Source organism: Rhinopithecus roxellana, chromosome 14, assembly GCF_007565055.1.
Source record: "Rhinopithecus roxellana isolate Shanxi Qingling chromosome 14, ASM756505v1, whole genome shotgun sequence".
In the NCBI taxonomy this organism is placed as follows: Eukaryota; Metazoa; Chordata; class Mammalia; order Primates; family Cercopithecidae; genus Rhinopithecus; species Rhinopithecus roxellana.
In genome coordinates, this window is record NC_044562.1 from 88659874 (window position 1) to 88686312 (window position 26439).

Consider the following 26439-nt stretch of genomic DNA (forward strand, 5'->3'; position numbering starts at 1 on the left):
AGTAACTTGCCCAAGGTCGTATAGGATGTGAGCCCATGCAGTCTGGCTCTAGGGCCTGAACTCTCAATCACTGTGTCTTGCCCCTGCCAACTACTCTAGCTCATCCCTCGTTGCTCTCCTCCTTGCTCCTAATCTCTTAGCCACTCTCAACTAAAGACTGTTCTCCAACATAATAGAGCCTCTTATGGCTCCCCACTTTTATTTATGTGCCCTATCAAGAGAATGTGTCCCCTCACTCCTCCAAAATCAGCCAGATGCACTACTACCACTTTTACAAGTCTCACTCCAAGCACTTTCTTTTGTGGAGCCTTACTTAATCATTCTTTCCTCCCCAACTTCCCTAACAAGAATTAGAAGCTCCTTGGCTGTCTCACAGCTCTTTTTTGGCTCTTGAAGGGCTTTTATTCCATTTGCACCATCATAGTAATTATTTTTTATGTTACTTTGCATCAAGGGCAAGGAGAAGGCCTCACATGTCTCTGTATCTGCCATGACTTGGGGATATAGCAGACATTCAATAAATGTTTATTAACTCAATGTATGAAGAAGAAAAATAAATAAACATAAGAAAAAATTCAGCTTTACTATTTCAACAAATCACCAATATCAAATAGATAAAGGATTTTAATGATAATATCCAGTGTTGGTGAGACTATAGGAAAATAAGCACTTCAGAACACAATTTCCCATTCAATACCTAATTCCCTCAATCCCATTTCAGCTTTTTTCCATTTCTTATTCTTGGATAACACTATAGATTAAATCTCTTTCTCAGGTGCTCATTTTTCTATAATCTATTTTTATTGTTGAAATTTCAAGATTGATTAGCATACTATATTTTAAGTTACTTTTGGTTTGCTAATGACATTTTTTTTACCATAGACTTTTTACAGATGATTTTATAGCAGTTGGAGTGGTGTGGAGGTAAGGGTAACATTACTATACTGCAGGGCAGAAAATTGATAACTATCAGACAGTCTGATGTTAAGTCTCTCACCTCTTTTCCCAAAAGGGGTATCTCCTTGGCCTGTTTTCCTTATTAAGCTACTCCTCCCTTCCCTCCTTCAGCCATGAACTTGGCACTCCTTCTCTTCTTTTATCTCCACACATCCTCAACTCCTCTATCCAGGGCTATACCCAGAAATTTAAAATTTCTCCCTCTTATTAAGCAAAACAATTCACTACTCTCTGCACCTCAGAGTCTGCCCCATCTTGGCCATGTCCTGGGGACTTCTTAAAAGAACTCCACCAAAATGTTCCACCAAATGGATTAAAATTGTTTTAAATGTCACATGATCTGACCATATTAACGAGACTTAAAACACTTACGTCACGGGATCTGTTCTTTCTGGAGGTGGTGCAGGATTCATAAACATGGATGGTTCAGTAATTTTCTGAAGAGGTTTTAACTGAAAAAAATGTAAGTGTATTTTAGCACTGCTTAGTTACAATTAAAACTCACTAATTGTAATGCCATACCATATTAATACCATAATGCTATGAATAACCCAGGACTATGAAACAGGCCTTAAATGAGACATGTAAGGAAATAAGGAATTAAGAGAGGAAAGAAAAAATTAACATTTATTGAGTACTAAATATTGGCCAAGCATTTTATTATACTTTTAATCTTATTTAACCATCTCAATAAACCTATATGGTAAGTAACTAAGCATATTCTACAGATGATACTGAAGATCAGTAATTTGTTCAAGGCTACACAATAGGCAAAAGTCAGGACTTGAATGTAGCTTTATCTGTCCCCAGTGTAGTGCCCTGTTTACAGTATCACGACAGGTTAAGTAGGGGACCATATCACTGAAAAGTTCATAGATATAAAATCAAGTTTTTATTTTGAACTTTTATTATATATCCCATTTTTTTCCGTACAATTCCTTTGTTCCTGGTTTTTAGTAGATTCCACCTACATAAAATAATACTTGCCCAGTTTTATCTGAAAAGAATACCTCTCCTTAAAAATGACTATTACTACATATTATACTTATGTTCAGACACAAAACCTACCTCTGGAGTTGGTGCTCATATGCTATAACTGTCACAAAAAGAGTAAACAATTAGGGGTCCCTATAAGGCCTAATTATGATAAGAAATTTTAAAAATAACAGAAGAAAAAGTAAAAATTCAAAGCAGAGAAGGGAAAAAAAGCTTGTTCCTTGTGGCTTTCATCTGTATATTACTTCTGATTCAAAATGTATTAAACATCATTATAATATAGGCAAAATTTTAAAACATATTACAGAGATTTCTCAGTTAACATAGTGGTAGACTTGTTTAATAAGGCTGATGTCTTCACTCTCAATTCCTAATTTAAAAAGACCCAAAACTTTAAAAAGGAAAAACTGAAAGTGAAAAATGATATGCAAATAAAGGTCATTTCCCCTACACAACAGCAGCATTAACAGGACTGCATTTTTGAATACCACAAAACTGATGACACCTAGGAATATTAAGAGTTCTTTCAATATTTGATGACAGTATATATTCGTACAACTTTTCTGGAACAATTCCTTGAAAAGGTCATTGTTTTGGACAAGAATTTCCTTTCTAGGAATCTGGCCTAAGGACATAATGAAAGAAAAGGATATAGGTTAGTGCATAAAAGTATCTGTGGCAATGTGGACCTATGGTAGTGAATTTAAAGGAGGAAGTCAAAACTAGGAAGATATCTTCTTTGGGTTTATTACTCTCTTGATGAATCAAGGAGAGTTCAAATAACATCAGATGTTGAAATAACTGTGGCGGAAAGGACCATATGAGTACAAAATATTATCTGAATTAGATCAATTACTCCGTTTTGTTTTCCCAGAGCAGGATCTCACTGTGTTGCCCAGGCTGACTCATGTGATCCTCCTGCTTCAGCCTCCAGCGTAGCTAGGATTATAGGTGTGAGCCATCAGGCCAGGTAATTACTCAACTTTTAATAACTGTTTTTAGATGCAGAAATCTACACTGATTTCTTGAATATTGGTGCCTTAAATTACATCAATATGTATGTGTACACACAAATAAAAGCAAGTTTTATTTTATTTTTTTGGGACAGAGTCTCACTCTATCGCCCAGGCTGGAGTGCTGTGGTACGATCTCTGCTCACTACAACTCCCGCCTCCCAGGTTCAAGCGATTCTCCTGCTCCAGTCTCCCGAGTAGCTGGGATTACAGGTGCCTGCCACCATGCCCAGCTAATTTTCATATTTTTAGTAGAGATGGGGTTTTGCCGTGTTGGAAAGGCTGGTCTCGAACTGCCAGCCTCAGGTGATTCGCCCAGCTCGGCCTCCCAAAGTGTTGGGATTATGGGTGTGAGCCACCACGCCTAGCCTAAAATCAAGTTTTATAATAAAGACAAGTCAAATAAAATATCATTGCTTTAAAATGTATAAACAAATCATAGTAAAGTCTCATCTTTCTTTAGGCTGAAGAAAAGCTCACATACCCCAAGATCGGGAGGTAAGGAAGCATCTTTTAAAAATATTTATTTTAAATAATTGATCAAACTAAAATAGAGCCTCAGAAGAGGGTGATTTGACTGAAGAGTTACAACAGAATAATCTTTTAAAAGCGGGGAACTAACCTGATGTGAAAATCCATAACCAAAGTTTCCATAGGAGAACATAAATTCCACCTCCAGCCTGCAGACAAACTAAACATGTGGTAAATTTTATTGTTTGATCAGGATGATATTTTAATGGAGAAATGACAAAAAGTGATATTTTTGCTTTACAAATCTGTAAGTTAGAAAAGCCAAAGTATGAATCTCCTGACTTTTATAAAAGCATTTACACAAGGAACTCCTACAGAAGAATTTATTGAGTTCCTAAAATGTTAAAACTTTTTACGTTAAAGTTAAGTAGTAGTATACAATTAAAATATGGAAAATATCAACTTCTAATTGTTACTAGGATTACACTGAGACACTGACATACATATATATACATGCAGATTCATACATGTATATGAATAAATATACATTCATGCATGTATACTTTTAAATATTTACTAACACTCCTTTTACCTCCAGTCCCAGTTTCAGATAAAATTTTGATTTAGACAAGTGATTTCACTTCTCTGAAACCCAGGTTGCTTATATGTGAAATAAAGGAGGGCATGAGAGGTAATAAAGTCAAGTGTCCATCATTCTGTTTTTTACGTTCCTGGCCCCTGTTTTGGCCATTGGCAGCAAAAGTCACTCTGAATAGAAAGATCAATTAATCTAACTACTAATTTTAAGCACTTAAAGAGAAATTAAATTAAGAACTGTAAATAACTCTTTAGAAACTCCCCAGAGAGAAAAATAATACTTCCTCAATTTAGCAAGTGAGGCTCCTGAGGCTATGCAGCCAAGGCAGCAGCCAGAGGCATTCTACTCTCTTACCCAATGATTTCTAATTTTATCACCATTTAGCAAAAAAACAAAAAAAAAAAAAAAAAAGAAGAAGAAGAAGAGGAGGAGGAAGAGGAGATTTTTGTTAGTAAATATTGTACTTCCTAACTTCCTATTTCATACATTTCTACTATTTCAAACAGTGACTGGTACAGTAACTAAAAGAATAAAAAACATGTAGGCTACAAATAATATCAGAGTAAAGTTACATGAAATGTTAAGAAAATATTACATGCACATAAAACTTAAGAAGTTTCAGGTAAGTCCTTACTACGTTTCTATGCAACACTTGGACTTCTTCAATGAAGCACCCTTTCTAGAAAAAAAAAATAAAAAATTTTAAATATAGAATTACTCATGTATTTCCCTGTATATTACCTAAACCAAGGGTCCCCAACCCCTAGACCATGGACTGGTACTGGCCCATGGCCCATTAGGAACTGGGCTGCACAGCAGGAAATGAGTGGTGGGCAAGCGAGCAAAGCTTCATCTGCATTTATAGCCACTTCCCATCACTCACATTACTGCCTGAGCTTCACCTCCTGCCAGATCAGTGGGGGCATTAGATTCTCACAGGAGCACGAACCCAATTGTGAACTGTGCATGCGAGGGATCTAGGTTGTGAGCTCCTTATGAGAATCTAATGCCTGATGATCTGTCATTGCCTCCCATCATCCCCAGATGGGACTGTCTAGTTGCAGGAAAGCAAGCTCAGGGCTCCCACTGATTCTACGTTCTGGTGAGTTAGTTGTATAATTATTTCACTATATATTACAATGTAATAATAATAGAAATAAAGTGCACAATAAATGTAATGCACTTGAACCATCTCGACCCACCCTCCCCACTCTGGTCTGTGGAAAAATTTGCTTTCACAAAAATCATCCCTGGTGCCAAAAAGGTTGGGGACCAGTGATCTAAACCACAAATCAGGTAATAATTTTTCAAATGCACATATGAACCTAATAGCCAAAGTACAAACATAAGGAATGTTCAAAAGAAGAAAATAAAAATTCCAAGTTCAAATAACAGAAATAAATGTATTTATATTATGTTGTAGACAAAAATGTTCTGCTAAGTTACAGTTCCCCTTTTTGAAAGTCTTAAAGGAATTGCCATGCCTACATTGTTTTTGAGGCTGTATCAAGCATCCTTAACATAACTAACTCCATCTTAGAAAAAGACTCCATTTTATATTTCATAGGGCACTTTGCCAATAAGGATAAGATGTTTCGTTTAATGCACAAATAAAAAAATAAAGACTACGTTCAATCAGATAAGGACAGAAACAAGCACACTCTTCCACTATCTGTTTTCAGCAGAGGACTCTGACTATAAAAGATTAGGCTTTCAGCAGCTCGAAACAGCCATCTTAACTGACACCATCTTACAGCCACTTGTGATAAGAACTTGACTTCTGCCACTGAAGGTTCTGCAACCTCAGACTCCTCCTTGCAAGACTGATGGACTGCCCAGCCCAGACCAGGGCTCCTTTTGTCTTCTTTGCTCCCCATAGGCCAGTTCGTTAACCTTTTCTCCTATTTCTTTTTCCTCTTGATATTAAATGTTACTTTGTTGTGGAATGTAATGTTTACATATTAAGTGTACTATTAGGTATGTTTGCAATATGGACTGACTTGTGGAGTGGCCTGAGCCTGTGTGCCCATGGCATGCCAAGTGAACGGGAGGTACTAAGGAGAACTGGCTCCTTGGGAACTCCATGTAGCTTGCGGCTTTCGTGATTGAAATAGCATTAATAAAAGCCTGACATTGTAGAAAGACACAAACATGCATGGGCCTGGTTACCTCTAACCTTGCATCCTCCTGAGAGATGGGTTACTTAAACATAATTTTACATGATAAGCTGACTCCTGATAGGACTGAGTACTTCTCTCATCTCTCAGGGATGGCTGGATCTTTCAAACCACGTTAATCTTTGGTATCCTTGCTCAATATCTAGTCATCTCTGCTGTTATGAATAGGTCCACAATTTTTCAGAAACTTTTTGAGTGCCAAAATGACACCAGAAGTAAAAAATTCCATACCTGGCCTATGTGACAAGTCACAATCAATATACAATGAAGACTTTGTTTCATGCACAAAATTATTTAAAATATTATATAAAATTACCACTAGGCCATGTGTATAATATGTATATGAAACATAAATGAACTTCATGTTTAGAATTGGGTCTCATCCCCAAGCTATCTCATTATGTGTATGCAAATATTCCAAAAAAAAAAAAAAAATTAGAAGTCCAAAATGCCTCTGGTCCCAAGCTTTTTCAGATAAGTGATATTTAACCCGTACAGACATTCTGGAAAATACTATGGGTGTTCCTCAAAAAATTAAAAATATCATTACTATATGATCCAGCAATCCCACTTCTGAGTATACATTTAAAGGGACTGAAATCAGTATGTCAAAGAGATATCTGCACTCATGTCAGCATGATAGCCAAGGTACGGAAGCAACCTAGTGTCCATCACCAAATGAACAGATGAATATGTGGTGTATATACCTACATGCAATGGAATACTATGCAGCTTTAAAATAAAAAGAAATTCTGTCATTTGTGACATGGATGAAACTGGAGAATTTTATGCTAAGCGAGATAAGCCAGGCACAGAAAGACAAACACTGTATGATCTCACTTATCTGTGGAATCTAAAAAAGTCAATCTCATAGAAACAGTAGAAAGGTGGTTACCAGAGGCTGGGGAGTAGGGGTAGGAATGGAGAAAGGGAAGATGTGTATAAAGTTAGATTGGAGGAGCAGGTTCTAGTGATCTACTACTGCACTGCCTGGTTAATGATAACATATTGTATATTTCAAAATTGCTGAATAAAATAGATTTTCCTCATCCTCATTATAAAAAAAGATAAGTTGGTGAGGTGATGGAAATATTAATTGGTTTGATTGAATCTTTTTCAGTATATACATAGATCAAAACATCACATTGTACCCCATAAATATATGCAGTATTTGTCAATTAAAAATAAATAATCAGCTAAAAAATTAATTTATGGGCAAACAGAGGAATATATCCATATGGAATTTTATACAGCAGCAAAAAATTAACACTAGCTAAGTGTATTAATATTAGAAACATACTATATTTAGAAATATAAAGTAATATTTCTACAATCATATGTAAGTAGTAAAGCTATGAAAAAATAAGGGAATAATAAATACAAAGTTTTGGATAATCATTTTTTCTTGAGGGAGAGGGAGGAGACAGAAGATGGCATCAAGCAGCAACATAAAGACTTGAACTCTATGTTTATTGTAATAAAACAGAGAAAATGCAAAAATCTTGCATTATAAAAGTCCTTTAGACCTCATCTTCTCCCTATGCTATATGCTATGGTTGTCATATGCATTACCTCTCCAAACATTATAAACCGCACAGATCAGGTTATAATTTTTATTTTAAATAGTCACACAAATTTTAAAGAAAGTTATAAGAAAACAATAGCCTTTCCTCTAGCACCTCCATTCTGCTGTTGACCCCATTCCACAAATTTTTAATTTCAGATATTTTACTTCTCAGTTCCAGAATACGCATTTGGGTCTTTTTATATTTTCTATTTTTCTGTTTATGTTTATAAGAAAGAATTGGAAAGAAACTCTGAACAATGAAACATTATATTAGAATTGTGGAATGATGGGTGATTTTCAAATTTTAAAAAATTTACCTTTGTATTTTACAATATTAGCATATTATTGATCTTATAAAAATAAATATTGAAAAGTTTGCATATATGCTTCTAGTCTAAGTATCTAAGTTTCTACATTTTCTTCAACAAAAATTAACTAATAAGTAATGTCACATTTTTTGATGCCTAAATTGCCATAGTCAAAGGAACTTTAGTCATTTCCAAAGATCTTCTCCCAAAATATTTTTGAGACTCTCTGGTTGCTTATACTTACGCATTACTCCATATGTTTATCTCCTTCTTCATCTCTTTCTATGTATTAGAAATTTATCTGATTTTCCCCAAGTTCTTATCATGAACATTTTCAAACACACAAACCACTCAAAAGACTCCAATAAATACGCTCCATGGAGGATTAAAGAAATTCAAATATTTGTTTAACAACTGTTAAAATTGTTTAACAGTGTGCCATTTTTAAAAATCTCTGTGTGTGTATGGATATATGTTTGCTGATCTATTTATAAGTTGCAATCATCATTACTCTTCACTCCCAATGTTAAAACTTTACCTTGGATACTACAAAAATAAGAATATTCATACATATATATCTACAATATCAGTATTACACCCAAGAAAATTAACAATTCTAGAATTTTTTCTAATATTCAGTAAATATTTATTAGATTTTCCTAATTGTCCCAAGAATGTCTTTTATTTATGTTTATGCTTTTTTTTTGAGACAGGGTCTCACTCTGTTGCCCAGGCTGGGGTGCAGTGGTGCAATCATGGCTCACTGCAGCCTCTATCTCACTGGGCTTAGGTGATTCTCCTGCCTCAGCCCCGCATGTAGCTGGAATTACAGGCAGGCGTCACCATGCCTGGCTAATTTTTTGTGGGTGTTTTTTTGTGGGTTTTGCTTTGTGGGTTTTGGGGGTTTTTTTGTTTGTTTGTTTGTTTGTTTGTTTTAGAGAAGGTGTTTCACCATGTTCCCCAGGCTGGTCTCAAACTCCTGGGCTCAAGCAATCCACCTCCCTCAGCCTCCCAAAGTCCTGGAATCACAGGTGTGAACCACCATGCCTGGCTCCCAAGAGAGTCTTTTATAACTTTTTCAAATCTGTATTCAGTCAAATTGGTTGTATCTCTTTAAATCTAGAACAGTTTCTTCCATCTTTGGTGCATTTTGTTTTTTTAATGATCACAGCTATTTAAAGAATCTACACTGGTATGTCCCATTTCTGTACTTATCTTAAGGTATTAACTTTTTCCCTACTTACTAAATTCCCGTAAACTTGAAGTTAGTTCTACACTCAGCTTGATTAGATTTGGGTTAAACTTTTTTTTTTTTTTTTTTTTTTTTTTTTTTTTTTTGAGGGAGGGTCTTGCTCTGTCACCCAGGCTGGAGTGCAGTAGCACGATCATAGCTCACTGCAGTCTTGAACTCCTGGGCCCAATCGATCCTTCTGCCTCAACCTCCCAAGTCACTTGGACTATAGGCACATGCCACCACACCTGGCTAATGCTATGTGTGTAGAGACAGGGTCTTGCTATGTTGCCAGGCTGGTCTCCAACTCCTGGCCTCAACAACTCTCCCACTTTAGTTTCCCAAAGTGTTGGGATTACAGGCCTGAGCCACCGCAGCCAGCCAGGTTAAACATTTCTGATGACGATAAGTCACAGATAATGTTGTGTACTTTACATTGTATCACTAAAGGAAGTACATGATGCTGAGTTATCCACAATTCATTATGCTAAATTCGAGCTCTTGGTTAAAGTGGCAACTACCACATCTCTCTATTGTAGAGGAACATTTCCCCTGCACTGTTACTATGGTGCCATGCAAATATCTTGCTTCCCAATAACCTTTTACCTAACGGTTTTTAGTGCCATTGCTAAATATTGACTGAATTAATCATTACTCATTATAAAGAGTTGCAAAAACAATAATTTGTAATTCTTTCATTACTTCTACGTTCATAAACTGGTATTCTTTTGTTTTAAAAATTTTCTTTTTCTTCCTATGCCACCTCTTTTCTTTTTTGAAGATTACCACGGAGTCATGAATTTTCCTTTATTCAGAATGTTGTAATTATCTATGTTCAAGTTATTCTGAAGTTGGCCAATAGGAGTCCCTGCAATCTGGCTGTTGACATAACCCCATTAGTCTTTGAAGACTTCCTTGCTGTATGCAACAAAAAATATTCCTGAAAATACTTTAGGTTGTTTATACTTATTCACTAATCAATAAGGTCTTGACTCTGAGTTCAACACAACCACAAAATGAGCTGCTGGAAAGTGAAAAGGACTCCTAGAAAGGAGAAAACAAGAGGGAAGCAACCACAAAATCTGTATATAAACTCTGCCCAAATTTTTGGCTAACTAAAAGACACATGCACAAGGAAGTCTGTAAGCAGCCCAGCTAAGGATGAAAGAACTAAACCAAAATTTGTGTTGCCAACTAAGAGACAGAGTTTGCGGCTTCAGTCATGTCTTAAGACATTTCAGAAACATAATAAAACTTGTTAACTCTATTTAGCCATTCTACAATGTATACATATCTCAAAACATCATTCTGTACATGATAAATATATGCAACTTTTATTTGCAAATTTAAATAGCCAGGCACGGTGGCTCAGGCCTGTAATTCCAACACTTTGGGGGGCTGAGGCGGGCAGATTATTTGAGCTCAGAAGTACGAGACCAGCCTGGGAAACATAGCAAAACCCTGTCTCTACTAAAACTACAATGAGTAGTCAGGTGCAGTGGCATGTACCTGTAGTCCCAAATAGTGGGGAGGCTGAGGCAGGAGAATCCCTTGAGCCAGGGAGGAGGAGGCTGCAGTGGGCCAAGAAATTTTATTTTCCAGAAAGTTAGTTAGTGATACAACCTAAAAGTCTAAGTGTGGGTTTTTTGGTTACTTAATTTCATATATATATATTCTGGAAAATATTTTCTTTTTGCGATGGAGTATTGCTCTTGTTGCCCAGGCTGGAGTGCAATGCACGATCTCGGCTCAGCGCAACCTCCGCCTCCCAGGTTCAAGCAATTCTCCTGCCTCAGCCTCCCAAGTAGCTGGGATTACAGGCATGCGCCACCACGCCCAGCTAATTTTGTATTTTTAGTAGAGATGCGGTTTCTCCATGTTGGTCAGGCTAACCTTGAACTCCCGACCTCAGTTGATCTGTCCACCTCAGCCTCCCAAAGTGCTGGGATTACAGGCTGGAAAATAAATGTTTAAAAACATTATGCTATTATAAGCCAACTCTTTTAAAAAATATATAGCCAAAGGGAGATTTTATTTCTTAAGCACACGAATTTGAAGGCAGATGATAAACAAAAAAAGTCCGTCAAGTATAATAAATCACAACAACAAACTGGACAACCAACTGGCAACATGATACCAAGGTGAAAAAAATCATTTATACATACCTGAATTACTTCATAAAGATGTACCTCAACACTCCCTAACAAGAAGGCACGTTTTTCTCTATTGTCATATTGTATGAGTTCCAACAAAATATTATTCCGCTCATCATCATAACGTCTGGGAACCTCAATATCAGAATATATAAGAAAAGCAGCATTAAATTTGAGCCTAAATATTTCTGAACACATACATCCAATACACTATTACATTATTTGCATACCTAGTGATTCGTTTTTGTATGTCATTAGCTTTGTAACTTTCAACCTCACAGTCACACATATACTAATATCAACAAAATGAAGATCTTGCTTATATCTAACGGCAATTATCGTCTTTTGGAAACACTCATTGCCTACATTCTCTTTTTAACTCAACGCAAAAGTTCACCCTCAATATTCTATTGAAATTACACTATCAAAGATAATCAACTACCCAATACGAAATCCAAATAATCCAGATAATCCAAATACAGGTTATAAAAATATCCAACACTAAAAAATATCTAATATCCTTTTCAGTCTCTGTTCTTGAACTTTTTGATAACATATATACTATTGCTTGAACTTGAAACTCTCTCCCAACCCTGAGCTCTGGAGCACAGTACCATTATTATGTAACCTTTAATATCTGTACACTCTCTTGCTAATTAGAAAAAAAGTCATGCCTCCCCACTCCTAAGAATCCAGGTGCCTTCCTACAGTGTCTCTCCTGATGGTTGACATCAGAGCCTATATCAGCCTTCTTAAAGTCATGTTCGTGACTGTCTTCCCCTGAGAAATGAAAAAAAAGGGATCTGCAAGCCCTCAGCAGACTAGTTAACAGGGCAGGCTCTGTTTTTCCACAATTTAGCATTCGGATTATCAGAAACGGAAAACTACAAATGCTCAATAAAATATTTAAAATACCATTTTAAAAGCAAAACAGGGTTAATAAAATGGTGAGACGTACTCATATGAAACTCCAAGTACTGGCAGACAGAGAAGTAAACTAGACCCTGAAGTTACATTTGCCCTAAGGCACTTCCCAATTAGGTGACCTAAAACTGCAGTTTGTATGGTCTTGAAAGGCAAATAAGAGAGAAGACAAGACAGGATACATTTAACAGACAGTCCTTGCCCAACCGTCCTCCCAGAAAGCTGAGAACCCAAAGGGCCATTGGCTTCGATGAATGGAGAACCCCTTCTCCCATCATGTATCTATAGAAGGCTGCAAGGAAAGTTGTATTGCTGAGTAGAACAGAGTGCGGGGGGTCCCTAATAAGCTATAAACAAAAACCGGTTCAGTGAAATTGCAGCCTAAAGTCACAGGCACTGAATCTTATAAAAAATTTCGAGCCAGACACGTAAATTGGTTTACATGGTAAACTTTATATTATGTATATTCTGTCATAACATAAACAAATAAACAGGTCAACTTAAATTTTAAAAAATATCTCAAGTGGAATTTAGTTTAAAACTGTCCCAAACTGGTAGTGGACTCGGTTGCCTTAGAAGAAACAAATCTTTCGTAGAGCTACTGCTTCATCCTAGACCTCAAAGAAGTTCCACAAATAATTTTCCAAGGAAAATGAGCAATTAACAGTCAAAAATAACTCAGTCAGCATGGAAACAAAGTGCCACAAATGACAATAGCAAAAATAGACCCCCAAAAAACTTTAAATATTGGAATTTTAATGAGCTATGTTTACTATGTTTAAAGGAACAAAAACAAAGCTGAAAATATACTCCTGGCACAGGAAACTAAAAATGATTTAACAAACCTAAACAAGGAACAACTTGTAGAAATGAAAACTAAAACAATTGAATAAAAACACTGTATCAACTTAACCACAAATCTGATGCAGCTCTGGAGAATTAATGAACCAGAATTAAGGAATCCCAGCACTTTGGGAGGCCAAGGCAGGTGAATTGCTCCAGCCCAGGAATTTGATACTAGCCTTGGCAACATGGCAAAATCCCGTCTCTCCAAAAAAATATGAAAAGTAGCCAAGCATAGTAGTGCATGTCTTTAGTCCCAGTTACTCAGGAGGCTAAGATAGGAGGATCACTTGAGCTCAGAAGGTTGAGGCTTCAGTGAGCCGTGATGGTGCCACTGCCCTCCAGTGTGGGTGACAGAGACCCTGTCTCAATAAAACTAATAATAATAAAATAAAATAAAGATCACAAGAATTACGTAGAATGCAAGGCAGAGAGACAAAGTGATGAAAAATATTTTTTATAGGTTAAAAGATATGGAAGATAGTGTAAGAATACCTAACATAAGTTAACCAGAGTCCAAGGAAAGGAAATAAAGGTTTAAGAAAATGGAGCAGAGAGGCACTATTTTAAGAAATATTAGCTAGCCGGGCATGGTGGCTCATGCCTGTAATCCCAGTACTTTGGGAGGTCGAGGTGGGTGAATCACGAGGTCAGGAATTTGAGACCAGTCTGACCAACATGATGAAACCTTGTATCTACTAAAAAGACAAAAATTAGCTGGGCATGGTGTCACGCACCTGTAATCCCAGCTACTCAGGAAGCTGAGGCAAGAGAATCGCTTGAACCTGGGAGGTGGAGGTTGCAGTGAGCCGAGATTGTGCCACTGCACTCCAGCCTGGGTGACAGAGTGAGACTCTGTCTGAAAGAAAGAAGGAAGGAAGGAAGGAAGGAAGGAAGGAAGGAAGGAAGGAAGGAAGGAAGGAAAGATTAACTAATAATTTTTCATAACTAATGAACATCAACAATCCAGGTCAAGCAGCCAATAAATCCGAACATAATATACAGAAACCCAAATACAGACACATCAGAGTGAAATTAGAAGAAAAATATTTATAACACACACACAGAGAGGAAGATACATTATTTTCAAAGGTGACAGACTGACAAGTGACTTCTCTTCAACAAATATGGATGCTAAGAGATAGTGAAATGATACTTCAGAAAATAACTGCAAATTTACAATTCTATACTCAATAAAATTTTCATTCAAAAATGAGAATGGCATAAAGACCTTCAAACTAACAAAACAGAAAACCAAACACCACATGTTCTCACTCATAAGTGGGAGTCGAAAAATGAGAACACATGGACACAGGGAGGGGAACATCACACAGGGAGGGGCCTATCAAGGGGTGGGGGGATAAGGGAGGGATAGCATTAGGAGAGATACCTAATGTAGGTGACGGTGTGATGGGTGCAGCAAACTACCATGGCACGTGTATACCTATGTAACAAACCTGCACATTCTACACATGTATCCCAGGACTTAAAGTATTTAAAAAAAAAAAAAAAAAAAATCTCTACAGAACAAGAAAAAAAAAAAAAAAAAAAAAAAAAACACCAGGCAAACAAAATAATTACATCACCAATTAACTCTCATAGGAAAAATAATTTTAAATAAATAGTTATGACAGAAGGTAACTGACCCCAGGAGGATGATCTGAGCTGTAAGAAAAGTTAAAGTGGCAAACATGTAGGTAAACCAAACAAATATAGACTATATTAAATAAATACAAATTACAACTCAGGGGAATTAAAAATACAAAAAAAAAAAAGAGACAATAATAACATATTAGTTGAGGGCAATAAATGGAATTAAAGTTTCTAAGATCCTTGCTCTTCCCAGGAGAAGGATGAAGGATGAGGGTATTGTTAAACATCAGATTTGATAAGCATACAAAATTTCTATGATAGCCATTTTTTAAAAGAGTAGTGCATAATCTCCAAAACAAGAAAGAAGAAAAATGGAATGAAATTGTAAAATACAGTTGACCCTTGAACGACATGGTTTGAGCTGCATGAGTCCACTTATACATGGTTTTTTTATATAAAAGTTAGACCCAGTGTGCCTGCCTCTCCTTCTACCTCCTCCACTACTTCCTCCTCTCCCACCTTTGAGAGAGCAAGACCAACCTCTCTTCTTTCTCAGCCTGCTCAATGTGAAAACAAGAATGAAGACCTTTATGAGTTAATGAACAGTAAATATGCTTTCTTTTGCCTATGATTTTCTTCACATTTTCTTTTCTCTAGTTGCAGTATTGTAAGAATACAATATATAAAATATAACATACAAAATATGTGTCAATCAACTGTTTATGTTATTGGTAAAAATTCTAGTCAATAGTAGACTATTAGCAGTCTACTGACTGGGGAAGTCAGAGTTTTGACTACAGAGTGGGGGTCAGTGCCTCAGTGCCTGTGTTGTCCAAGCATCAACTGTATTCAATCCCGGAGATGAAGAAAAGAAGACAAAAGAGGAAGGAAGAAAAAATAATCCACAGCAGGGACGCCCAAGATGGCCAAATAGGAACAGCTCCCAGCATGAGTGTCACAGAAGACAGGTGATTTCTGCATTTTCAACTGAGGTACCGGGTTCATCTCTCTGGGGCGATTGGACAGGACAGTCAGTGCTGGTCAGTGGGTGCAGCCTGACCAGCGAGAGCTGAAGCAAGGTGAGGCATCGCCTCACCTGGGAAGCACAAGGGGGAAGAGAATTCCTTTTCCTAGCCAAGGGAAACTGAGACACACAACACCTGGAAAATCGGGTAACTCCCACCCTAACACTGCACTTTACCAAGGGTTTTAGCAAACAGCACACCAGAGATTATATCCCATGCCTGGCCCAGAGAGTTCCATGCCCACAGAGCCTCCCTCATTGCTAGCACAGCAGTCTGAGATCTCACTACAAGGGGACAGCGAGGCTGGGGGAGTTGCACCTGCCATTGCTGAGGCTTAAGTAGGTAAACAAAGCTGCCGGGAAGCTCGAACTGGGTGGAGCCCACCACAGCTCAAGGAGGCCTGCCTGCCTCTGTAGATTCCACCTCTGGGGACAGGGCATTGCTAAACAAAAAGCAGCAGAAACCTTGGCAGATGTAAATGACCCTGTCTGACAGCTTTGAGGAGAGCAGTGGTTCTCTCACCATGGAACTTGAGATCTGAGAACAGACAGACTGCATACTCAAGTGGGTCCCAGACCCCTGAGTAGCCTAACTGGGAGACATCCCCCACTAGGTGCAGACTGACACCTCACATCTCACACGGCTGGGTACACCTCTGAGACAAAGCTTCCAGAGCAAGAATCAGACAGCAAAACTTGCCGTTCAGCAATATTCTATCTTCTGCAGCCTCTGCGGCTGATACCCAGGCAAACAGGGTCTGGAGTGGACCTCAAGCAAACTCCAACAGACCTGCAGATGAGGGTCCTGACTGTTAGAAGGAAAACTAACAAACAGAAAGGACACCCACACCAAAACCCCATCAGTACATCAGCATCATCAAAGACCAAAGGCAGATAAAACCACAAAGATGGGGGAAAAGCAGCAGAAAAGCTAGAAATTCAAAACATCAGAGTGCATCTCCCCCTCCAAAGGAACGCAGCTCATCGCAAGCAACAGAACAAAGCTGGATGGAGAATGACTTTCACGAGTTGAGAGAAGAAGGCTTCAGACTATCAAACTTCTCAGAGCTAAAGGAGAAACTACGTACCCAGTGCAAAGAAACTAAAAACGGTGAAGAAAGAATGGAAAAATGGATAACTAGAATAACCAATATAGAGAAGTCCTTAAATGACCTGATAGAGCTGGAAACCATGACACGAGAACTATGTGACAAATGCACAAGCTTCAGTAACTGATTCGATCAAATGGAAGAAAGTATCAGTGATTGAAGATCAAATGAATGAAATGAAGCGAGAAAAGAAGTTTAGAGAAAAAAGAGTAAAAAGAAATAAACAAAGCCTCCAAGAAATATGGGACTATGTGAAAAGACCAAATCTATGTCTGATTGGTGTGCCTGAAAGTGACGTGGAGAATGGATCCAAGTTGGAAAATACTCTGCAGGATATTATCCAGGAGAACTTCCTCAACCTAGCAAGGCAGGCCAACATTCAAATTCAGGAAATACAGAGAATGCCACAAAGATACTCCTCGAGAAGAGCAACTCCAAGACACATAATTGTCAGATTCACCAAAGTTGAAATGAAGGAAAAAATGTTAAGGGCAGCCAGAGAGAAAGGCCGGGTTACCCACAAAGGGAAGCCCATCAGACTAACAGCAGATCTCTTGGCAGAAACTCTACCAGCCAGAAGACAGTGGGGGCCAATATTCAACATTCTAAAAGAAAAGAATGTTCAACTCAGAATTTCATATCCAGTCAACCTAAGTTTCGTAAGTGAAGGAGAAATAAAATCATTTACAGATAAGCAAATTTCTGAGAGATTTTGTCACCACCAGGCCTGCGCTACAAGAGATCCTGAAGGAAGGACTAAACGTGGAAAGGAACAACCAGTACCAGCCATTGCAAAAACATGCCAAAATGTAAAGACCATCGATGCTAGGAAGAAACTGCATCAACTAACGAGCAAAATAACCAGCTAATATCATAATGATGGGATCAAGTTCACACATAACAATATTAACCTTAAATGTAAATGGACTAAATAGTCCAATTAGAAGGCACAGAAAGGCAAATCGGATAAAGAGTCAAGACCCATCAGTGTGCTGTATTCAGGAGACCCATCTCACATGCAGACACACACATAGGCTCAAAATAAAGGGATGGAGGAAGATCTACCAAGCAAATGGAAAACAAAAAAAGGCAGCGGTTGCAATCCTAGTCTCGGATAAAACAGACTTTAAACCAACAAAGATCAAAAGAGACAAAGAAGGCCATTACATAATGGTAAAGGGATCAATTCAACAAGAGACCTAACTATCCTAAATATATATGCACCCAATACAGGAGCACCCAGATTCATAAACCAAGTCCTTAGAGACGTACAAAGAGACTTAGACTCCCACACAATAATAATGGGAGACTTTAACACCCCACTGTCAACGTTAGACAGATCAATGAGACAGAAAGTTAACAAGGATATCCAGGAATTGAATTCAGCTCTGCACCAAGCAGATCTAATAGACATCTACAGAACTCTCCACCCCAAATCAACAGAACATACATTCTTCTCAGCACCACATCACACTTACTCCAAAATTGACCACATAGTTGGAAGTAAAGCAGTCCTCAGCAAATGTAAAAGAACACAAATTATAACACACTGTCTCTCAGACCACAGTGCAATCAAATTAGAACTCAGGACTAAGAAACTCAATCAAAACTGCTCAACTATATGGAAACTGAACAACCTGCTCCTGAATGACTATTGGGTACATAACAAAATGAAGGTAGAAATAAACATGTTCTTTGAAACCAACGAGAACAAAGATACAACATACCAGAATCTCTGGGACACATTTAAAGCAGTGTGTAGAGAGAAATTTATAGCACTAAATGCCCACAAGAGAAAGCTGGAAAGATCTAAAACTGACACCCTAACATCACAATTAAAAGAACTAGAGAAGCAAGAGCAAACACATTCAAAAGCTAGCAGAAGGCAAGAAATAACCAAGATCAGAGCAGAACTGAAGGAGATAGAGACACAAAAAATCCTTCAAAAAATCAATGAATCCAGGAGCTGGTTTTTTGAAAAGATCAACAAAATTGATAGACCACTAGCAAGACTCATAAAGAAGAAAAGAGAGAAGAATCAAATAGATGCAATCAAAAATGATAAACGGGATATCACCACCGACCCCACAGAAATACAAACTACCATCAGAGAATACTATAAATACCTCTATGCAAATAAATTAGAAAACCTAGAAGAAATGGATACATTCCTGGACACATATACTCTCCCAAGACTAACCCAGGAAGAAGTTGAATCCTTGAATAGACCAATAACAGGCTCTGAAATTGAGGCAATAATTAATATCCTACCAACCAAAAAAAGTCCAGGACCAGACAAATTCACAGCCGAATTCTACCAGAGGTACAAGGAGGAGCTGGGACCATTCCTCTGAAACTATTCCAATCAATAGAAAAAGAGGGAATCCTCCCTAACTCATTTTTGAGGCCAACATCATCCTGATACCAAAGCCTGGCAGAGACAAAACAAAAAACAGAGAATTTTAGATGAATATCCCTGATGAACATCGATACAAAAATCCTCAATAAAATACTGGCAAATTGAATCCAGCAGCACATCAAAAAGCTTATCCACCATGATAAAGTGGGCTTCATCTCTGGGATGCAAGCCTGGTTCAACATACACAAATCAATAAACGTAATCCAGCATATAAACAGAACCAAAGACAAAAACCACATGATTATCTCAATAGATGCAGAAAATCCCTTTGACAAAATTCAACAGCCCTTCATGCTAAAAACTCTCAATAAATTCAGTATTGATGGAACGTATCTCAAAATAATAAGAGCTATTTATGACAAACCCACAGCCAATATCGTACAGAATGGGCAAAAACTAGAAGCATTCCCTTTGAAATCCGGCACAAGACAGGGATGCCCTCTCTCACCACTCCTATTCAACATAGTGTTGGAAGTTCTGGCCAGGGCAATCAGGCAAGAGAAAGAAATAAAGGGTATTCAGTTAGGAAAAGAAGAAGTCAAATTGTCCCTGTTTGCAGATGACATGAGTGTATATTTAGAAAACTCCACGGTCGCAGCCCAAAATCTCCTTAAGCTGATAAGCAACTTCAGCAAAGTCTCAGATACAAAAATCAATGTGCAAAAACCAGAAGTATTCTTATACACCAATAACAGACAGAGAGCCAAATCATGAATGAACTCCCATTCACAATTGCTTCAAAGAGAATAAAATACCTGGGAATCCAATTTACAAGGGATGTGAAGGAACTCTTCAAGGAGAACTACAAACCACTGCTCAGTGAAATAAAAGAGGACACAAACAAATGGAAGAACATACCATGCTCATGGATAGGAAGAATCAATATCATGAAAATGGCCATACTACCCAAGGTAATTTATAGATTCAATGCCATCCCCATTAAGCTACCAATGACTTTCTTCACAGAATTGGAAAAAACTGCTTTAAAGTTCATATGGAACCAAAAAAGAGCCCGCGTTGCCAAGACAATCCTAAGCCAAAAGAACAAAGCTGGAGGCATCACGCTACCTGACTTCAAACTATACTACAAGGCTACAGTAACCAAAACAGCATGGTACTGGTACCAAAACAGAGATATAGACCAATGGAACAGAACAGAGCCCTCAGAAATAATACCACACATCTACAACCATCTGATCTTTGACAAACCTGACAAAAACAAGAAATGGGGAAAGGATTCCCTATTTAATAAATGGTGCTGGGAAAATCAGCTAGCAATAAGTAGAAAGCTGAAACTGGATCCTTTCCTTACTCCTTATATGGAAATTAATTCAAGATGGATTAGAGACTTAAGTGTTAGATCTAAAACCATAAAAACCCTAGAAGAAAACCTAGGTAATACCTTTCAGGACATAGGCACGAGCAAGGACTTCATGTCTAAAACACCAAAAGCAACGGCAACAAAAGCCAAAATTGACAAATGGGATCTAATTAAACTAAAGAGCTTCTGCACAGCAAAAGAAACTACCATCAGAGCAAACAGGCAACCTACAGAATGGGAGAAAATTTTTGCAATCTACTCATCCGACAAAGGGCTAATATCCAGAGCCTATAAAGAGCTCAAACAAATTTACAAGAAAAAAAAAACCCCATCAAAAAGTGGGCAAAGGATATGAACAGACATTTCTCAAAAGAAGACATTCATACAGCCAACAGACACACAAAAAAATGCTCATCATCACTCGCCATCAGAGAAATGCAAATCAAAACCACAATGTGACACCATCTGACACCAGTTAGAATGGCAATCATTAAAAAATCAGGAAACAAACAGGTGCTGGAGAGGATGTGGAGAAATAGGAACACTTTTACACTGTTGGTGGGACTGTAAATTAGTTCAACCATTGTGGAAAATAGTGTGGCGATTCCTCAAGGATCTAGAACTAGAAATACCATTTGACCCAGCCATCCCATTATTAAGTATATACCCAAAGGATTATAAATCATGCTGCTATAAAGACACATGCACATGTATGTTTATTGTGGCACTATTCACAATAGCAAAGACTTGGAATCAACCCAAATGTCCAGCAGTGACAGACTGGATTAAGAAAATGTGGCACAGATACACCATGGAATACTATGCAACCATAAAAAAGGATGAGTTCATGTCCTTTGTAGGGACATGGATGTAGCTGGAAACCATCATTCTGAGGAAACTATCGCAAGACCAGAAAATCAAACACCACATGTTCTCACTCATAGGTGGGAATTGAACAAGGAGATCACTTGGACACACGAAGGGGAACATCACACACTGGGGCCTATTGTGGGGATGGGGCAGGGGGAGGGATAGCATTAGGAGATATACCTAATGTAAATGATGAGTTAATGGGTGCAGCACACCAACATGGCACATGTATACATATGTAACAAACCTGCACATTGTGCACCTGTACCCTAGAACTTAAAGTATAATAAAAAAAAAATGCTTTACAAAGTTTTATCAAAAAGCAAGCATTTTTCCTGAAATGCTTGTATTAGACCATAATGCTTACATCAATATCTCCTTGAAAAGGTAAAATTAAACTCAGTTTTTATCTACATAATCACAGATTTCAGAACAGAATAATTTGCATGAAGTTTATTTTACTGTTTTGAATTTACATAAAGGAGTACACAAAGTCATGAGCTCAAGATTAGAATAACTAATATGACAATGTTCATGTTTACTTCCCATTTTGTGACACCACTGATTCAAGAGCTCATATACCTTAAAATTCATTCATGCATATTTTCAACTATATAGTTTATGGAAGCAGGTATGATAAATTATGTTATTTCCATTTTAAGTGTTGCTCTGTGAAAGGAATATGGTACATAATTATGGAGATGACACTGGTAATTAGTTCAGAGAAGCAGCAGAACCTACATAATTTTTAATACATGGTTGAATTAAAAGAGTGTTTTCAATAACACTTCAACATTTATTTCCTTATTTATTATATAAGTGGAGAAAATGTACCTTATAATCATTAAATTATCATTATGAATAATTTACTGGTCCTGAAAACAGGTAAACAGAGTCAAGAAATCTACCTTAACTACCTGTATAGTCAACACTTTCTAAAATGTTGTACCTTTCGATTATTCAAAGCCTATTTGCATATAATTAGCTTTATTAAGTAGTATATTTTTGTTTGATGATTAACTCAACACCAATCAGATAAAATTGAATGTGAGTAAATAATGTCAAAATATCATAATAATGTATTACTTTACTCTGATGACAAATATCTTTTTTTAACAAGGCTTAAATATGTTTTTGTTCTTTCTTATTTTGTTTTTAAATTCTGTCATAGCAAAACTTTTTTGCCAATTAGAAGCACAGCTTAATTAGTTTTATCTAATATTTCTTTGTGAAGGACACTATTTTGTGTTGAGCTAATCATTATTCTAGGATTAATGGATACTATGATAATAAAAGGTTATTTACTTTGTATTAAAAAAAAAAAGAAAAAAGAATCCATGGTTCAATTGGGATAAATAAAAAGCACAAAAGAAGGTAACCAATTCAAACTCAAATATATTATAATTACATAAAATGTGACAGATGCTACAGTAACGTTACATACATTAACATTACATATATTAACTACTACACTAACAGATGTAGATAAAATACAAAGACTGTCAGACTGGATGTTTAAATCTATATTCAGTTTACAAAAAATAGAGCTAAAACATAATGTAATTCATATTTTTCTAACACAATATTCTATTTCATCTATATTTTCAAATTTTTGGCATAGAGTTATATATGGTATTCTCTTTTTTAACTTTTTAAACTGCCTTCATATTTATACCTATATTCCAAATTTTGCATAATTTTCTTAATGAGACTTACCAGAATTGTGCCTACTGTGCTACTTTTATTAATAATTAGCTTTTGTATTGTTACATTTCTTTAACATCTATATTGCTGTAAATAACTCATTTATTTCTTTTCTGTTATTAATTTCTTCTTCTTGATTTCCTGAAATTTTACTGTCATTTTCTAAGTTCTCAAATTTAATGCTAATTTAGTTTCCACACTCAACTTCCTCCCTCTCTCTGACTCCCTCCCTCCCTCTCCTTCTCCTTTCTTCCTTCCTAATACAATTTTGTTTAACTTTTAGTGGTTGCTCTAGGGATTATAATATGGATCTTTCACATATCACAATGTATCTTGAATTAAAATTAAGCCACCATGTCCAATAGTATAATTCTGTTTACACCTCCTCATTCTCTGTGCTATTCTGGCCATGTATTGCACTTCTACATATGCTACAATTCCTATCATTCCTTGACATTATTGTGTTTTTAAGTAATAAGACTCGATTGTCTTTTGGAGAAATTTTTTTTAATAGTCTTGTGTTTTTACCCACACATTTACCATTTCTAGTGCTCTTCCTTCCTGTGCATCTGGGCTTCTATCTGGGATCATTTGTCTCCAGCCTGAAGCTTTCTTTGATATTTATTACCATGCAGGTCTTCTAAATATAAATTCTCTCAGCTTTTGTCTTTCACCATCTTTTTGAAGTATATTCTCACTGAATATAGAAACCTAGGCTGAATTTTCCCTGCTTCCCAGCTTTCCAAAGCTGGCATTCTCTTGTCCTCTGACTTACATCGTTTTTGATGGAGAGTCAGCTGATATTCTTATTGTTGTGCAACTGAATGTAATGTGTTTTTCCCCCCACTGGCTGCCTTTAAGATTTTCTCATTATCTTTGGTTTTCAGCAGTTTGAATGGGATGTACATATGTGTGATCATTTCTGTACTTACTCACTTAAGGTTCACTGAGTTTCTTGAATCTATGGATGGATTTTTAATCAATTTGGGGAAGACTTAGGTCATTAGTTCTTTAAATATTTCCTCTTCTGGATTCAAATAAACACAATTAGAAACGATAAGGGGGATATTACCACTGACCCCACAGAAATACAAACAACCATTGGAGAGTATTATGGACACCACTATGCAAATAAGCTAGAAAATCTTCAAGAAATGGATAAATTCCTGGTCACATATACCCTCCCAAGACTGAACCGGGAAGAAACTGAATCCCTGAATAGAGCAATAACAAGCTCTGAAATTGAAGCAATAATAAATAGCCTACCAACCAGAAAAAGCCCAAGACCAGAAGAATTCATAGCTGAATTTTACCAGATATACAAAGAAGAGCTGGTACTATTCCTACTGAAACTATTTCCAAAAATTGAGGAGAAGGGATGCCTCCTTAACTCATTCTATGAGGCCAGCATTACCCTGATGAAAACTTGGCAGAGATTCAACAAAAAAGAAAACTTTAGGCCAATATTCTTGATGAACATTGATGCAAAAATCCTCAACAAAATACTGACAAACTGAATTTAGCAGCGGATCAAAAAGCTTGTCCACCACTATCAAGTAGGCTTTATCCTTGGGATGCAAGGTTGGCTCAACATATACAAATAAATAAATGTGATTAATCACATAAACAGAACTAAAGACAAAAACCACGATTATGTCAATAGATGCAGATAATGCAGCTACTGAGTAAAATTCAATACCATTCATGTCAAACCTCTCAACAAACTAAATATTGAAGGACCATACCTCAGAATAATAAGATATTGAGGTATTGAAACCCACAGCCAATATCATACTGAATGGGCAATGCTTCCCTATTTTTTTTTAAATAAACCTCAATGTTATTCAGCTGATGTGCTTCAAAAACAATGGATGTAAATCCAAACCAGTTCCCTATTCCCCTTAAAAACTGGCACAAGACAAAGGATGCTCTCTCTCACCACTCCTAGTCAACATAGTATTGGAAATCCTGGCCAGAGCAATCAGGCAAGTGAAAGAAATAAAAGGCATCCCAATAGGAACAGAGGAAGTCAAACTATCCCTGTTTGCAGATGACATAATCCTACATCTAGAAAACCCCATAGTCTCAGCCCAAAAGCTTCTTAAACTGATAAACAACTTCAGCAAAGTCCTAGGACAAAAAATCAATGTGCAAAAATCACTAGCATTCCTATACATCAACAACAAGTCAAGAACTGAATCAGGAATGAACTCCCATTCACAACTCCTATAAAAAGAATAAAATACCTAGAAGTATAGCTAACTAGAGAGGTGAAAGATCTCTACAAGGAGAACTACAAACCACTGCTCAAAGAAGTCAGAAATGACACAAACAAATGGTAAAACATTCCATGCTCACAGTTAGGAAGAATCAATATCATTAAAATGGCCATTACTGCCCAAAGAAATTTATAGATTCAATGCTATTCTTAATAAACCACCCTTGAGATTCTTCAAAGAACTAGAGAAAACTATTTTAAAATTCACATGGAACCAAAAAAGAGCCCAAATAACCAAAGCAATCCTAAGCAAAAATAACAAAGCTAGAGGCATCACACTACCCAACTTCAAACTATACTATACAGGGCTACGTAACCAAAACGTCATGGTACTGGTACAAAAACAGACACATAGACCAAAGGAACAGAACAGAGAACCCAGAAGTAAGACCTTCTACACCTACAACTATCTTTGACAAACCTGACAAAAACAAGCAATAGGGAAAGAATTCCGTATTCAATAAATGGTGCTGGGATAACTGGCAAGCCATATGCAGAAGATTGAAACTGGACCTCTTCCTTATACCATATACAAAAATTCACTCAAGATGGATTAAATACTTAAATGTAAAACCCAAAACTATAAAATAAAAACCTTGGAAGACAACCTAAGCAATATCAATCAGGACAGAGGCAGGGACAAAGATTTCATGATGAAGACACCAAAAGCAAACTCAACAAAAGCAAAAATTGACAAATGGGATCTAATTAAACTAAAGAGCTTCTGCACAGCAAAACAATTAACAGAGTAAACAGACAACCAAAGAATGGGGGAACATTTTTGCAAACTATGCATCTAACAAAGGTCTAATATCCAGCATCTATAAGGAACTTAAACAAATTTACAAGAAAAAAAAACAAACAACCCCATTAAAAAGCGGGC

The 26439-nt window shown here is 36.9% G+C and overlaps 1 protein-coding gene across 3 annotated transcripts in view; it reads right to left on the bottom strand.

The window, feature by feature from the left end:
• C2CD6 (C2 calcium dependent domain containing 6) overlaps positions 1 to 26439 on the bottom strand; it is a 184043-nt gene that overhangs the window by 129832 nt on the left and 27772 nt on the right. For all 3 annotated transcript variants that reach the window (XM_010354951.2, XM_010354949.2, XM_010354948.2), the window contains exons 5-8: positions 11484 to 11606; positions 4670 to 4714; positions 3589 to 3657; positions 1330 to 1409 (exon numbers count right to left, since the gene is read on the bottom strand). In XM_010354951.2, the coding sequence (XP_010353253.1) occupies positions 1330 to 1409; positions 3589 to 3657; positions 4670 to 4714; positions 11484 to 11606 (317 nt within the window). The remainder of the gene's footprint in view (positions 1 to 1329; positions 1410 to 3588; positions 3658 to 4669; positions 4715 to 11483; positions 11607 to 26439) is intronic.